The 17,495-nt window shown below is 37.0% G+C and overlaps 1 protein-coding gene, 1 long non-coding RNA gene and 1 other non-coding gene across 3 annotated transcripts; 1 reads left to right on the top strand and 2 right to left on the bottom strand.

Annotated features, from left to right (window-relative positions):
- Nucleotides 1-16,355, top strand: Hmbs (porphobilinogen deaminase-like protein l(3)02640). Its single transcript, XM_022076947.2, has 8 exons — nt 1-355; nt 1,003-1,075; nt 1,186-1,369; nt 2,833-2,918; nt 3,100-3,281; nt 3,728-4,050; nt 5,799-5,987; nt 11,728-16,355. The coding sequence occupies exons 1-7, from the start codon at nt 269-271 to the stop codon at nt 5,974-5,976; spliced, it is 1,113 nt and encodes a 370-aa protein (XP_021932639.2). The 5' UTR covers nt 1-268; the 3' UTR covers nt 5,977-5,987; nt 11,728-16,355.
- On the bottom strand, nt 2,983-3,054 carry TRNAE-UUC (transfer RNA glutamic acid (anticodon UUC)). The gene has a single exon. It is a non-coding gene; the product is annotated as a tRNA-Glu (tRNA).
- Nucleotides 6,445-11,515, bottom strand: LOC147873097 (uncharacterized). The gene is made up of 2 exons (XR_015536077.1): nt 9,060-11,515; nt 6,445-6,731 (listed from the first exon to the last, which is right to left on the bottom strand). It is a non-coding gene; the product is annotated as an uncharacterized LOC147873097 (long non-coding RNA).
- Nucleotides 16,356-17,495: the final 1,140 nt, after the last annotated feature.

Here is a 17,495-nt window from a genome sequence, read left to right as displayed (position 1 = left end):
ACAGCAGCAGTTATTAAATTGTGAAAGCGACCTTGCAGACTTTGCAGTTTTTGCGAATCGTGTGACTGATTTCTGGTTAAGTGGAACATATTAACATGGTGTTGAGATGAAAGTGCTTAGCAATTTATTACTTCTATAACATCATCTTACACAATCTACTGCAGTGTCAGTAACTGTGTCAAAAATATTGTATTTATTGATTTCACTGTTACCATATTTTAAGAAATCGGTCGACCTACTTTTTGTTACCCATGAACGTAAATTTTAAATGTTAGCAGAGATGAATAGTTCATTTATTAAGCACGACGCTCCGGAAAAGAAAGAAAATATAAAAATTGGATCAAGAAAGAGCCAGGTAAGAAGCTTCGACAAATTGTGGTGCTTTCATTAGGTAATGCCAGTCATGGTTCTACTTTTTTTTTTTTCATAATCATCTGGCACATTTATGTGTGTTGCCTACGCCGTAAGGTATGCAACACACAACACACAAATGTAAGGCTTACGGTGCTGCCTTGATTTATTATGAATACACTGTTCAAAATTGCTTTTTGACTTATTGTTTCAATAAATTTATAACAGCTGTGGACACTAGTGCCATTAAAATCTGAAAATGTAACAAAGACAAATTTTGGGGTGTTGTGTGTTTTTAAATGTAGCGTTGTTTAGTGTGCATTATTATTGTTATATTTAATGGTATTAAAAAATTGATGTTCTGTGTGGTGACGACAAAAAATAGTGATCATCTGTGTTTTGTTGCATATCTACTCTGATGAGAGAGGCAGCAGGCTCCTCCAAAACGTTAGTAACCCGAAAGATAAAAGTCTAAATGAAACAGTATTATACTGCAAGTGTTTTTGTATTATTTGTAATAATTATATTAACATTTGCTCATGCTGGCATGATTTGTAGTTAATTATTTTACAGTTATAATGTATTAATAGTAAATTTGGGAATAATTTAATTAAAGAACTTCACAGTTATTAAGACCTTTCTTCATTTCAGTTAGCTGTTATACAAACCAAATTTGTTATTGAGTGCTTGAAGGAATGGACTCCTGAAAAAACATATGAAATAGGTATGTAACCCATTATATATAATAGTATAATTGAAATAAACTCTACCATATACATTGGAAATTGTTTTAAAATTTGTTGGTTTGTGATTTATTGTATGTTTTTGTTGCAGTTAAAATGTCAACTATAGGTGATAAAATTTTAGACAAACCTTTGCCAAAAATTGGTGAGAAAAGTTTATTTACCAAAGAATTAGAGATTGCTTTGGAACAACAGGATGTTGATTTTGTGATTCACTCACTAAAGGATTTACCCACAACATTGCCAGATGGCATGTGTATAGGGGCAATTCTGAAGTAAGTAAAAGTGAAGAAACAGTTGTATGGACATTTGTATCATACATATTTTAACTATAAAATGTGAAGCAGACATACTTGCTTCACTTGCTGCCTCAAAGTAAGTTGTGTTGTTCCTGCAGCAAGTGTACCATGCCTAGTGAGAAATCATTAATTGCAGTAATTTTGTACCAAAAATTAAAGATCCATCCTAATTTATTTTATTAACATTATTACTATTATTATAATAGTGAGGAATGGCAAGAATACGAACACAAACAGAATTTTAGTGGGGAAACTGCATAAAGCAGCTACTTGAGAGGACTGAGAAGGAAATGGAAGGATAGCATTATTATGGATTTTAGGTTACAAGGATGGAAGGTGAATGGGAATTGATTAAGATTCTGTCTAATGGCAATGTTGAAACTTCAGCGTCCGCTTACAGAAAGTTAGTTACATTATTGAAGGAAATTCAGTTCACCTACTCTGTGGGTCCAGGAGAATGAACTAATTTCAATATAGCTCATTCTAATGGACCCCAGAGATTAGGTGCCCTTACTCTTCACCACACCTGAAGATGAGGACAGATCCAGTCCTCAAAACTTGTAATTTTATGTCGGAGGATGGATAAAGATTAAAACCCCAACAATCCAGATTGTGTTCCACCATCTTAACCTAGTTAAGTAGGTTAAATAAGTTATATACATTGGCTAAGTAGTTATGAATAAGAGTATGAAGATGAAGATGGAACAAACAATATTTACAGTATTAGTTTTAACTATTAACTGTGAGGCTACAGCTTATACTTTTTAAAAATAATTACTTTGTTTTGTAATTCTTAATTTTAATTTTGTAATACATAAAGACAATAGAAATTCACATATATAATTCTGCTTCAGAATAAAAAATTATCTATAAGGGCCCCTGAAGGAGACCCTGAATGATTGGAACATGTTGCCCAAAGTTTAATTTTACATTGCTAATAATATAAATATGACACGAAATCCCCATAAAAGAAGAACAAAACAATTTCCTCAGCAGGAAAGGTAATGGCTACTGACTTAGTTGATTCAGGTAGACATAGACAAAGGGAGCCATCCATTGTGAGGTGTACACTGTTAGCCTGTAGTCATAAGCCAAATGCAGCAGGGGAGGTGAAAACATGACTCCAACAAACCCTAGAGAACTTCTGCCTACAAGGAATACAGGCCCTCGTTTCCTTAGAAAAGGATGAAGACTGTAGAAAAGTAGTGTTTGTAAATAAGGTGTGTAAGTATCTGTATGCCAAATTTCATGTTTTCTATAATTTTTTTGCTGAGAAGAAAGTGTGGGGCAACACTTTTTGAGTGATGCTTTTATTTACAATATGGCAGGGAAACACAAAAGGCTTAAGTCCATAGTTCGCATCAAATAATGTTGGTAATGTATCTACATGTCTTGGAAGTAAGAAAATTAATATTTATAATCTCTCTCTTGGTTTTTAGGCGAGAAGATCCACGAGATGCACTTGTTTTGCACCCAAAACATGTGGGGAAAAGTCTAGAAACGTTACCAAAGGGCAGTGTTATAGGTAAGCAAAATGAACACGTTACTATTTTATTTTAAGTGTGTGTTGTCATGTGAAGTTATGTTGGTCCCCATGCCGGGAATCGACCCCGGGCCTCCTGGGTGAAAGCCAGGTATCCTGGCCACTAGACCACATGGGAGACCCAATGCATTCCTGTGACACAGTGTTTGTCTTGATTTTTCAGGAACAAGTTCATTGAGGCGGACAGCACAGCTCAACAGAAGGTACCCAGACCTCAAGGTTGAAAGTATTCGGGGTAACATCAATACAAGACTGGATAAGTTAGATAATGGTGATATATTTGCAGCTGTAGTCCTTGCATCTGCTGGATTATCAAGAATGGGGTGGGAGAAAAGGATAAGTCAGGTGATTTTTGAAATGTCAACTCTCATAAATGTAGCCGACAATTGTATTTATTCTTTTGAAGCTTGTGGAGGTAGTATGCAAACATTATATTTTACAATTAAATTATAAGAAAACATATGGAAATTATAGCATTGATGAGCATGGGACTAATCATTTGTTGAGCATTATAAAGGTATATGAATCTAATGTGCTGGTCTAAAGCTCTTCCCATTCCCTACATAGAGATAACAAAAACTTTGATTGAGGGTGTTTTTTATAATGATCATAAAAATTTAATATTGTTTTCATATTTAGATTCTCTGTTTGAATGAAGAAGAACCAGTTTAATGATTTTGTAATTTTCCCACAGGTTGTAGAAAAATACAGTTCCCTATTTTAATTAACTGTTATGTAACATTGTAGTATGCAGAGAATGAAATGGTAACAGTTCCATGCTGTACTTCCAGAAATTGGAAGCAGAAGAGTGGTTATATGCTGTGGGTCAGGGAGCCCTGGCAGTAGAGTGTAGAGAAGATGACTTTGCAACTCTCAGACTTCTTCAACCATTATTTCATGGAACCACAACTTTCCGGGTGCTTGCAGAAAGAAGCTTCTTGCGTACACTTGGTGGAGGTTGTTCAGCACCAGTTGCTGTTAAGTCTGAACTAATTGGGCAGGATCTCTCTCTCACTGGGGCAGTATGGAGTTTGAATGGCAAAAAAATGCTCAAACACTCATCTTCATGTAGATTACAATATAGGGAAGAGGACGAAGATGGAGAACCGCCAAGGTGAATATGAGATTTGTGTGTTCACAGTGGTGAGTATTCATATTGCAGTTTTCATGGTTCTGGGTTGAGACATTGTGGTTTCTGATGAAGGTGGAGGCAGCATTTCTCCAAAATATTGATAACTACCTACAAGACTAAATTGTGTCACAATTCTGATGACCACAATCTGAGCATCGTGATGAACATTTTGTAAGAATTACTAAAGGTTTCTCTGTAGTGTGTTGTATCACTTTCATGTATGAAGAGCAGAGAACTTTATAAGGTAATTCAGTACCACATTCATTTATTAAATAGGTCAGGTTTGAAGTTTAGTCAGTACCCAGTAACCATAGCTACATTTCCAAAATGCATACATAGAATCGTTCAGTTTTTAATATTATTTCTTGAAAAAAGGTGTCTTAAGAGAGCCAAATGCATTTTCGGCTAGGTAGCATTGATTTAGTTGTGCTGCCAACAGTCTTGCAGATACCATATTTTTAAATACCATAATGGTATCATTAAATTTTGCATGTACAGTACCATTCACCATAAGAACTTGAAGTTTGTATTATCTTAATATATAAAATTCAGTTTGTTTGTCCAGTTTTTAAGTGAAGTATGTCCACATGTATGTACACCTGACTTCAGCATTGCTGAATACCAGTAAAGTGTCAGGCATGTTAGACTTTCCTTCACATCAAGAGAAGTTAAAGCTTAATTGTGAAGCAAGTGGGTGGAGGTAATGTAGTTAATGCCTGATGTTTGGACAAATTAGTATCTCAGTTATAGACATATAACTCTGGCAGTCTTGAAACATTCACAGAGAATGGACAAGCCAACATCACGTTGGGTGATCAGACTTCCAGAGAACTGCTGTCTTCATCATCAGGGTTGATGTGGGGAATTTATCACTGATGGAAATTTTACAGTTATTAAAATGACATTTAAAAAGTGGGATCCTCAATTTATTCTTCAGACACTAACATCCACATACTTTCTCTTCAGTGGATATTTCTACAACCAGTAATCTTGAGTAGCAGAGATCACTACTTATACTGGTAATGGTCATTTATGTCATGGAACATTTTCAACAACCTACACTTCACATATCTCCCAAAAGCCTGACAAGTTGGTATTGACTCTACTGTCTGATCATCCAGTGTGAAAATTAGGAAGAGGCATCATATTGACAAACTAATAAAAATATCAGGAAGAAGAAACACATATCTTTGTGTGTGACAGGAAAAGATTAGAAGATGGCATCTTACAGTTTATGATCGAGTTGTGTCTTTGCTGGCAATTATATTACAGCTTTTACTTGTTTTTGCAGTTATGCATACATGAACATAAATTCATTCTGAACTGTACATATCCCCCCCATGTAAATTAACATCTAATTATTACTTTAGTTATTAGTTTCTTTGAAATCTTTTTTTTTTTGGGGGGGGGCCATGCTCCTGAAGGCACATGTTTTAATGACTTGCTATCACTGGTATAGACCACATGGTTCCAAAAATATCTACAAGATATCCAAATAAGCAAATTCTTAAAGTTTTGTGACCAATTATTGGCTGACATTTATTGCTCTAACAAAAGTGGAGTTGTCAAGTGGTGTATTGTACAAGAATATTATTTTTCCTTCCTCCAAATGTGATATAAAGGTATGAAAAACATTATACAGGAAGTGTTGCATTGTTGAATGAAAATAATCAAGAAAGGAATCTGGAAGGACAAAGTTTGAAGTAAATAAATTCTGTTGTGTTATCTAGGAAGTGTCCCTACCGAATGCCGAAGTTATTCTGTGGTATATCACCAGGGAACTTGACATACCGAGATCTGGAAGAAGCAGAGAAATTGGGTGAAGATGTAGCATATCAGTTGGTGAAAGATGGAGCACTAGATATAATGAATGAAGCAAGAAATCACAATGAGACCGCAGCAAGTTAAATTCCACGCAGGTAATAGTGCTTGATGTATACAGAATGTCCCAAAAAGATGTGTACAAGTTATAATACAGAGTATTAATCTTGTCGGTCAGTTTCTGACCGCTGCCAGCTCCACAAAGCTAACGGTGGTCATTTTGAACACCTACACTAAATTTGCTAGTTTACTAAATGCCAGTGCTGACATATCTAATGGTTTAGTTTATTAAAATATCTATATTTTATTCATTAATGTGTATATACAACTTTTTGGGACACTATACACGCACAAATATGCACACATTTTTCATCAAAGCATCTCTGTGTCTGTCCTGTATTCTGCTCATTATTCAAAATTATGAGTTTTCCTCATCAGATTTTCAAATAATTTTATCTAATAGCTGAAAATGTAAGCCACAGTTGAACATTATGAATGAAAAGTTCCTTCAGGCTCACATTTTATCATATTGTAACGTGGGTCGGCGTTGCGACCTGGATTGTCAACCCTGATTTATTTACGTCAAATTAAATCAGTTACAGTGGTCTGCACATACAGTCAACTCTATACCACAACAACACACTTCATGTCTCTGTTCTCTGCACACACACACTCTGTCCTCCGAGTCTATCTGGTCCCTCGAGTTCGGCGCTCTTCACACTCTTCGCTTACACATCGGCCCCTAGCACCCCACTGGACACATGCTGGCTCCTTGGCCGCCACGGTCCACGTACCCAGTGCCTGCTCACGCAGCCAACTCAGCGTTGGCCCGTAGCACCCCACTGGACACAACCAACCAACCAACCAAAAAAGCTAACTGAGGACGGAGTCCTGCGCAAGCGCAAGCATCGTCCCTACCTAGGTGACACCATACCTGCGCACGAGGCGTATTGCTGGAAATGGTACACGGTCTTAACTACATAGTTACCTTACCTTATCTTACATTTCATTACATTACATTACTTTACATTACATTCATCTACCACAGACCCATCTTAAGCGTAACTAATTCAAGTTAAATAAACAAAGTCTTAATCAAACTTTACTCAATTGTAAAGCAGGTATGACGTATTTACGTCAAATTATCCGGAACCATGGTTCCACTACAACTTTTTAAATTTCCTTCAGTGCGTTCTCTTAGAGGTACGTTTATTCGAACATAATTCTTCATTAAGATAGTCTTCTAGTGTGATGAGCAAAATCACAGAACCATTCATTATTAGGTATCTTTTCCTCACATACGTTGCTACATTTATCGCAATTGTCACATAATATTCCATTTCTAACTACTTTTTTACTCTTGCCACACTTATTATCCATTAAATTGTTACAGCATAATGCAACAATACACCCACTTTCTGCCATGTTCACTAACTCGGTTATTGCAACGCCCAGAACCAACTATAACCTTCGAGGACAAAATGCTGCGCTGGATAGAACAGATTTTCGGGCAAGAATGCACGGCTGTCGTACCCAAGAGCTGCTCCACAACTGACATAGTCTGGATCCTGCTCAATGTGTGTTTCAAACTTTACGTGTTCTGGGTACGTACAAGGTCGCTCTGTCTGACTGATTGTGGCCTTATATTATTGTTCGTACTGTTAATACCACATTTCACCTCATTTTTCCAACAGCAGACAGGGTACAAGTGTAAATGTCATTTTCCCTTTGTTCCAGCTTATTGTACGAGACATCAGAGGGCGGTGCCTGTTGATGAAGGCGAAGATAGAACGCTATTTTCGACCCTTGGAAGGGAAGCGTAAGGAAAAAACATTGGCTATGAATGTGGTAAGTGTGGAGAGCCCTTGGTGGCTATAATGTATTCTCTGTCTAACTTTTCCGTCTAATACCAAATTTAGTCAAAATCAGTCCACTCACAACTCAACCAGATGTAAAACTGTTCTATATTTTTCAACTATGATATAAACACTGAATTTAATTAAGATTTTTACACTAGTAACTTTATTGTAACAGAATTATGAATGTTGTGTTTCTCTGGTGCTAGAATTTCAATCTGGAGCAGAAGACAGAGTCTCAAGACAACAGGCGTTGCATAATCTTCTTCCAGCCTCTCGGCCTGTTGTCTTGAGACTCTGTCTTCTGCTCCAGATTGAAATTCTAGCACCAGAGAAAAACAACATTCATAATTCTGTTACAATAAAGTTACTAGTGTAAAAATCTTAATTAAATTCAGTGTTTATATCATAGTTGAAAAATATAGAACAGTTTTACATCTGGTTGAGTTGTGAGTGGACTGATTTTGACTAAATTTGGTATTAGACGGAAAAGTTAGACAGAGAATACATTATAGCCACCAAGGGCTCTCCACACTTACCACATTCATAGCCAATGTTTTTTCCTTATTCTTCCCTTCCAAGGGTCGAAAATAGCGTTCTATCTTCGCCTTCATCAACAGGCACCGCCCTCTGATGTCTCGTACAATAAGCTGGAACAAAGGGAAAATGACATTTACACTTGTACCCTGTCTGCTGTTGGATAAATGAGGTGAAATGTGGTATTAACAGTACGAACAATAATATAAGGCCACATTCAGACAGAGCGACCTTGTACGTACCCAGAACACGTAAAGTTTGAAACACACATTGAGCAGGATCCAGACTATGTCAGTTGTGGAGTAGCTCTTGGGTACGACAGCCGTGCATTCTTGCCCGAAAATCTGTTCTATCCAGTGCAGCATTTTGTCCTCGAAGGTTATAGTTGGTTCTGGGCGTTGCAATAACCGAGTTAGTGAACATGGCAGAAAGTGGGTGTATTGTTGCATTATGCTGTAACAATTTAATGGATAATAAGTGTGGCAAGAGTAAAAAAGTAGTTAGAAATGGAATATTATGTGACAATTGCGATAAATGTAGCAACGTATGTGAGGAAAAGATACCTAATAATGAATGGTTCTGTGATTTTGCTCATCACACTAGAAGACTATCTTAATGAAGAATTATGTTCGAATAAACGTACCTCTAAGAGAACGCACTGAAGGAAATTTAAAAAGTTGACAGTGGAACCACGAATCCAGAGAATCTGACGTAAATACCTCTCTATAATATAATGAAATGTAATGTAATGTAATAATTCTTGTATAAGATAAGTACCTGTGATATTCTAAAACGTTGTTACCAGCACAAAATTATCTAATCTACGACGCACTTCTTCTACAAGCGACTCACAGCTCAGCTCTTTCCGCAATAACGAAAGTGGATTGTTGACAGCAGTAATGTAACACAACAATGCGTAGTAAACAGATGACGTAACAATAGTTTTTAGGTAACATAACCATTGTTGTCGGTCCATATTTACGCATTGTTGATATTTCCGAGGCAACCATCTTACACATTTTTCTGTCACTTTTTTGCCGAGTGACCCTTCCATATAGACGCATTTACGTCAAAATAATTCCGACACTGAATATAATAATTACCAATTTCAGTGTCATCCATTCTGTGATTCGCCTTTACCAATTTCCATCTGTTTACTGAAAGCGTTTCCACAGAACCACGGTTCCGGAGAATCTGACGTAAATACCTCTCTATAATATTGTAACGTGTCTCTGTTCTCTGAACACACACACTCTGTCCTCCGAGTCTATCTGGTCCCGTAGCACCCCACTGGACACATGCTGGCTCCTCGGCCGCCACGGTCCACGTACCCGGTGCCTGCTCACGCAGCCGACCCGTCCATACTCGGCGTCGGCCCGTAGCACCCCACTGGACACTCGCTGGCTCCTCGGCCGCCACGGTCCACGTACCTGGTGCTCACTCACGCAGCCGACCCGTCCATACTCGGCGTCGGCCCGTAGCACCCCACTGGACACTCGCTGGCTCCTCGGCCGCCACGGTCCACGTACCCGGTGCTCGCTCACGTAGCCGACCAGTCCTTACTCGGCGTCGCACCAGACCTTTCGTTGGTTCCACTCACTCGACTCCACCAATGTCCGCAACAGCATATCGCTTGCAACTCACTTCTACATCCTGACTCACACTCTCCTCAACACTCTTCCACAATACAACCTCCAACAGTCTCCTCACAATACAACCTCACTCTAACACTCTCCCTTTCCAACCACCCCAAAGCCGCTTGTAATCAGCTTTTATACAAATACAACAATGTCATTAAACAGACATAACAATTATAAACGAATACAACAATTTCATTAAACAGACACAACAATTATAAACGAATACAACAATTCAAAAAGCAACAATGTCTCTAAATAGACACAACAATGCTGAATATGACAATGCCAAATACAACAATGTTAATAAACAGACAATGCCAGATGCGACAATGTCAATAAACAGACAACTAAACTGTTTATTGACATTGTTATGCTGCTCTCACGGCAACACGTCACAATATATAGAATTTAACCAAATTTTTTAATGCAAAACAGTTTTAAAATAATTGGCCCTCAGGTGGATAAAGCATAGACAGGAGGGTAGAATACTTGGTTGGGTCTGGGAGAGGGGTGATGATTATTATCTGGCAATGCCAGTTGAATTGGCTCAGAACCTGATGTGTGGTGGACTCCTCTTTTAGCAGTAATGAACTTTGAATATTTATAATATCACAGGGTGAATGCTATAATTAAATTGCATTTATGAATGCATTTGCAGTTTATGAAAACAATGTATTTTAACCCGTCGACGTGGTGGTTTAAATACCCCGCATATACCGCTGTCGTGCTGTTCCTGCGGTAGTATTTTTTAAATGCCCGTTTAAATTTTGCTGTAAAATACTCTTTTTTTCATAACTTTTGAACTATATGAGATATAATTATGAATTTTTCACTGAAATCCTCTTAAAAGATGGTTTTATAATCTTACCTTATAAGATGAGATGTGTGAGCAGTGGAAGCAAGTCGATTAGAAGTTTAGTTTCAGAAAAAAACGGAGTGTACAACAGCCGGTTCTTTGAATAGTAAGATCTAAGTGTAGGCTTTTGCACAATGCCCATCAACATAAATAGAGCCAAAAGAACGTAAATTTCGTCCACTGTAACATCTTGCCACTTCCTAATCCTAGAGCGAAATGTGAGAGGATTGGCACTTTTTGATATTTCTTGTTGAGCATATCTGTTGGTTTGATCAGCAATGTGCTGCACAAGTGCTATATCGAAAATATTTTCGAATGAACTCACGACATCTAGTTCAGCAGTGTCGAACTGGGGACCACATATATTAAAAAATGCTTCTCGTGAAGCAGGAAATGAGTATATTTTCCCACAAAAACTTGTTGGAAACCACACCTGCCTGTACGATGTCGTCCTGTCGACCGCCACTACCATTATCACAATCACTATCGCTAAACACGACAGTTCCCGGTGTCACAAACTGTGTATAATCAATGTCAAATACACTATCATTGTCCGAACTATATTCACTTATACTATCATCTTCTAAAACTTCATTTAAAACTTGTATTTCTTCAAGCTCCGTCAAAGGACGGCTTGTCGAAGGGACAGCCATTGTAAACTACCAGGTCAGGCGTTTATTTTTAGACTCTCCCTTGCAGGTCATTGGTATGTAACACTGTTGCCACATGTATACACATAGAGCTTTATTTCCACAACAGGCGAGAGCAAACCTCATCGTGCTGGCGTTATTTATTCCATACTTATGGGCGTTTTAAATTAGGCTTTGAGGCTCGCGTGTTTATACGTAAAACCACAAGAACTTTAATTTAAATGCCCGCGTGTGTACACGTAAAACCACGTCGATGGGTTAAAGAACTGGATTTGAAGTGTCACTGTTGTACATTTCAGGTGATGGCAGACACATTTGCCAGCACTTTATGTTGTATGATGTGTGTGCCCGATGGAAAAATTGCAGGTAAGAAGACTTCTATAACACCAGTGGTGCACCAGGTCTTTGTTCAGTAGTCCAAATTACTGTGTTGCAAATATTGATCTTTGAAACTGTAAAGTAATATACCTTCAGTGATCTGAATTTATTTGAATTCAATGCTGAAATTTTCTTTCTGTATACATTTTGAAGATTGCTGTCTTCTGGGTTGTTGCGCTGTGTAGACTGGTAGATCTCCACCGTTTTAGAGGTCATGCTGCCTCCGTCATCAGGGCAATGACGGAGGCAGTATGACCTCGTGAAATGATCTACCAGACTACACAGCGCAACAACCCAGAAGACAGAAATCTTCATACTCATTGCACTGATGACGGAGGCAGTATGACCTCTGAAACGTTGATAAACATCGACCAGACTACACAGCGCAGCAACCCAGAAGACAGCAATCTTCAGATTCACCGCTGTGAAAACCTCAAATCCTACATGTATACATTTTCATTGGAGATACCAGAACTTTCAGTGCCTCTGTATGTCATTTAACTGAGTGGTCAGCATGAGCTTTTTCACATTTTCAGTTTAAGCATTGTGTAAGAAAGTATGGCCAGTCACCCATTAATGTATATAGATTGTAGGCACTGGGTGCATGCTAATGATGTATGATATAGTTTACATGGAAAACTAAATTTTCCAATATGAACAATAATAGATAACATGACAGTAGTGTGTGATGTGAAAAACTTTAAGGAATGCATGATGTCAGTGATATCACCATTCATTTATATGCAATGTTTTAGTGGCCTATACATGTCATATATTATGGTGCTTATAATGTGATCTTTTAATGCACAGTAATCCAGGACTGACCCTTCTCTCTTCTTAATTAAAAGCAGGATATTTTATCTGTCTGCATGTAAGACAGGAAAGTAACATGTACAAATCAAGGCCTTTGCTGTACTGCTGCCAGTTCTTGCAGGAGAGAGATTTTGAGCAGTATATTTGAATTACTCTTTTGTAATTGTTAGGTGATAAGAAATTAGGAGTGGGTGAGATTTATTTTCAATATCATTTTCACTTGGTTGATACATTTCTGAAACTGTTGGGGTTTGCATTTAGTTAAATGACCACTGGACTGAAGTTTTTGTACCCTCAGAAGTATTTTGTTGACATCTTTCCTGCAGTACATCATATTTGTGACATTTTAAAATTTGCTCAAGGCAGGGCCTGCTGCATTTAGATTCAGTTTCATGTAGTCTTCTGGGATTGGTTGAAAGGGTTTTATTGATAGTTTCCTACAGAAATGTAATTTACTTTGTGTGAGAGAGAGTTAACCCAGTGGATTACTGTTTATGTTGTAATTATGTAGTGCTAATATATAGATATGGTTGAGGTTGAACCTCCTTTTTTAGTGGCATTTTGTTATATTTTTTGTCTTCACTGCCAGGTTATATTGGAATATCATTTTTTGATGTGGTCTTGTGATTACAAGACCATGTTTGTTACCACTATTTATAGTTAGAAATGTTTTGATTATTGAGAATAGGTTGGCATGTTGATGGCAAGGTATGTTCAGGAGGCATTGTTTTAGATGTGTTTCAAGAGTTTATACCATGATTTCTGTAATAGTGCTAGTTTCTTTCATGTTTGCATAGCACAACTTGTTATAACAAGAAAATATGTACCTTACTACACATATTTCACCAAGCTGTGGTAAAGAAAGCATGTTGAAAATTTATATTATTGGCAAAAGTAGATTCAGAATGTTGTTAAACATCAGAAATGTGCAAGAATATACTTTCAGAGTTTTACTCCACATGTTAGGATTTCAGAAATTCTGATTTTGAATGTCACTTAATCTTGTCTTAGCAATTCTCTTCTGAGAGAGGTATCAGACTTCACATCCTTCTAGTTCATCATACAGAATTAGATATGGCAATAATCATAATTAATTTCAGTTTTTCCACCGCAATCTTTAAAATTAATAGACAAGGTACATAAAGAACAAACTTCATACTGTATACAGTGCAATTTCAAAACTTGGAGAAATGCTCATACTAATGGATACTTGAACACTGGAAAATGGTTGAAATACACCATCTTCTAGCCTTTCTCCTTTTTTCTCTCCTAATTATGGATATTACAATATGGCATGAAAGTTTTTGAAAAATATATTAATACAGTTACACTCCATCCTAAGTGCAGTAGTGTCTCCTTGTCAGCAATACTATTTGAAATAACATTACTCATTTCTCTTATGTATGTACATTATGAGCAGGGGGACTGCTGTGAATATTGCTGTGCATATTGTTCTTTTTGGTTGAACAGTTACTTTGCTGTCATGTTGTATAAACCAAGTTGTAATGAGCCAGGCCAAAATCACTGTTATGGGGTGCAGATGTAAATAAACAACACAAGTACCTGTGCAGGTGAGCTATTAAAGGAAGAGAAATACAGACTGAAAGTATGAGACAAGAGAGTGTACTAACTACTGCCATTACTCATCAGAATACTATTGTTCATTTGACAAACCATTGGACTACAACTCATCTTTACTGGGCCAATTATGTTTTTGGAATGCAATGTGTGATGGTCTTTATGCCTATCTTTCTACAAATTCCAGCCAGTGAAGAATGACCATCACATGATGAAGGAACTGATTGTTATTTTCTCCTGTCCAGCTACATAAATTCTCTCATGATTCGCAAGTTGCCAATTAACCATATTACTCATTGTTGTGATGCCAACAACTTACTTACAGACAGTGTAACAGAAGATGCAGTGTACATGACAACCTGACAAGAGTAATCTATTGCTGGGGTAATTCCAGTTATTGTGATAATGCATATGTTTGTATCATCTGCTCAGGCAGGTGGTTAGACTTGAAATGGTTAGTGTGACAACAACATGCACTGGCAACACTGTACCTTTTAACTCATGTCATGCCAAAAATGTTTGGAACCATTTTCTTATTTCATTGTGTATTATGTCACTGGGCTAGTGAACAGGAAGTTATTTTATTTTATAGTGTTCAAAAGTGTTCAGTCCTAATAATGACATTGAAGTGGAACTGCTTAGCCTTCAACATGAAGCTTGAAGTAATGCATCAGCCTGAAGTCAAGTAGCTCGTGAATTAGAAAGATGGTATATATTTCCTCTTTTATATTATTAACCATTTTTAACAACAATGACAATACCATCAGCACTTCTTTATGAAGGAAGTTGGTTTTTCCAGTCATGATATTTAGGACCAACCCATAATGCATCTTATATACAGTGTGTCCCAAAAAGTTGCATATACATTCAGTGAACAAAATAAATAATTTTAAACCATTACATATATCATCAATAGCACTTAGTGATTTAGCAATCTAGTGGAGGTGTTCAAAATGACCACAGTCCATGTCTTCCGATAACAAGGTTAATATTCCGTATTGTAATGTGTGTCAGTTTGGGGCACTGTATGTTCATAAGCTATGCATTATCAAATTATGGATGGAACTTGTGGGGGCACAGCATATGGTAGATAGGACATATGCTTGTACAGAATGTTCTGAATAATAGAGTTTATCTGACAGCAGGTGAAACCCTGGAACAGTTTGTAACAATTTATTATGTGCAATGTAACCTTTGAAATCCTTGTGGTACATATAACGCTTTGGGAAACTGCTGTTTTCAACACTTCAACAGAATTTATATAAGTGCTGAATCATACCAATTTGGGTCACATTACAGTTCTTGTTAAGTACAAGATAAAAGATGTTGGTTTGTTCTTTAATGATTCAAGTCCCACCAGCTGTTCTGTTCCCTTGTATGACGTATAGATAAAATTGTAATTGTTATTCAGACTGCCATGTTTTGACATGCCAATGGACCAATCAGTTGTGGTGTATGTAAAATCTTGAAGAATCCATTTGGAAAATGTGTATTTAGATTTGCACAGGTGAACAATTGGCACTGGCAATTCTTAAGTGAAAATCATGCAGTTCACTTGTTATATGATGAGGATTTTACAGGATATTGGGGGATGGCTTGTAATGTGCGCATGTGTAGTTCAAAGATGAAGGCAGGATCGTCATATTCTTCCAGTAATGGATGATGTGGTATGATATTTAGATGTGTTGGGATAACAATGTGCAGACAGCTTATGATGACAGGTGGTGGTTTGCAGTTGAGCTGATAGTAATACATTACATTCCCTTAGCAGTCCACCAAGAGTTCAGATATGAAAATATTCTGACCCAGCAGCAACATTAAATCTAGTAAGCCAAAATTAAGTAGCATATTCTTTCTGGATAATCTATCCCAACTCACACTTGAAAGGTTAGTATATTTTATCACAAATCTGCCTAATAAAAGCAGTTTATTTAGACAGCCTTTCCTGGTATAGAATTTGAAATACCACTGGCATCATAAAGTGTTTTTATAAATAATTATCCATATGCATGAAGCTTTACTATTGTTACATTGTTCTTACCATTGTAAACAAATAGATATTTTTATATAGAGATTCTATTTCTATATTTTAGAGAAAGGCAAGGGATCTTGTCATTGGGGTATGGGTTTATGTGAACAAATAAAATATTCATCAGTACTGTTCTTGTTCATTTACTTTCTACCATATAGCAGTTCTGATCAAGGCATAGTAGACTGACAAAAGAAGCATGGCTTATGATATGCTACTGGGTCGCAGAGTATATTATGGACACCCATGTTGTTGAAAGCTGTAATAACTATTATAAGGTAGTTTTACAAAAAATAAATATAATACTGGTCTCATGTATAAAGTACAGAAATAAAAAGTTTGGTCAGAAAACCTGAAGGTAAGAATGAGATCAAGTATAGGATTAGGTTCACCTGGCTTAGAATATGGACCAGTGGCCAGCTCTTATACACACAGTAACAAATCACTAGGTTACATCAAATGCAAAGGATTTCTGGGCTAGTTCAACAATCATTACCTTCTGAAGGACTGCTCCATCGAGTTAAACAGAAGATTGAGAACCTTAGTAGTCTAAATTCAAGACAAGTTCCCCATAAACAATTATATTAGGATGCAGGCCATTAGACATGAGACAAAGTATGAAGATAGTGATGGGAAACAACTTGTGAGATGAAACTGAGATCCTATCATCCTGTAACTACAGAGTATGGTCACCACATAATTCAGAATTCAGTCTTCACCACTTGCATCAATATTGTATCAAAGTTCCCTTCTCAGAGGCTGAGCAAGGCCAGAAAGGTCAAGAAAGCAAAGTTGATTGGGGGATAGAGAGGCAAGTATAAAGATCAGCATATTTTTTCAAAATGAACAGTACTGACCAATGTGCATTCACCTCAACCCTTTAGTTTCCAATGGCAATGTAATAGTCACAAACTACACTTACAGTATAATCTTAACACATCAGCATGTAGTTGCATGCAGAAAATAACTCCTAATTTGTGCTTCTCCCTCATGAATAGTCTTCGAGATGAAGGTCCAGACTTTCATCTGGTATATGTATCAACTGGATTTGATTTTCTGTTCAGTAAACAATTATGGAAATTTGTCAAATTTAAATCTATTAGTAGACATGGCAGAGTCTGACATCTGAATTGTCTGCCCTACAAACTAAGATGTCTGAAGAAATATAATACCATTTATTTCTAACAGAGGGTAAGAAATGGATAGTGACAGATATATGATTATTTTTAAAGCCAACATAATTTTACATACCGCCAATTAAATCACCAA

This window comes from Zootermopsis nevadensis, unplaced genomic scaffold (genome assembly GCF_977971745.1).
Source record: "Zootermopsis nevadensis isolate Lab colony 2312 unplaced genomic scaffold, Znev_1.0 Znev_ptg000021l, whole genome shotgun sequence".
Lineage (NCBI taxonomy): Eukaryota > Metazoa > Arthropoda > Insecta > Blattodea > Termopsidae > Zootermopsis > Zootermopsis nevadensis.
The sequence above is the reverse complement of the archived record's forward strand: the minus strand, read 5'-3'. Positions and strand labels throughout refer to the sequence as shown.

What these genes read in the sequence shown, in the direction of transcription:
- Hmbs (XM_022076947.2), top strand. Translation starts at nt 269, where the DNA reads ATGTTAGCAGAGATGAATAGTTCATTTATTAAGCACGACGCTCCGGAA. An exon ending in TGAAAAAACATATGAAATAG is followed by an intron (nt 1,076 to 1,185) that starts GTATGTAACCCA and finishes TTTTTGTTGCAG; the next exon opens with TTAAAATGTCAACTATAGGT. An exon ending in ACCAAAGGGCAGTGTTATAG is followed by an intron (nt 2,919 to 3,099) that starts GTAAGCAAAATG and finishes TTGATTTTTCAG; the next exon opens with GAACAAGTTCATTGAGGCGG.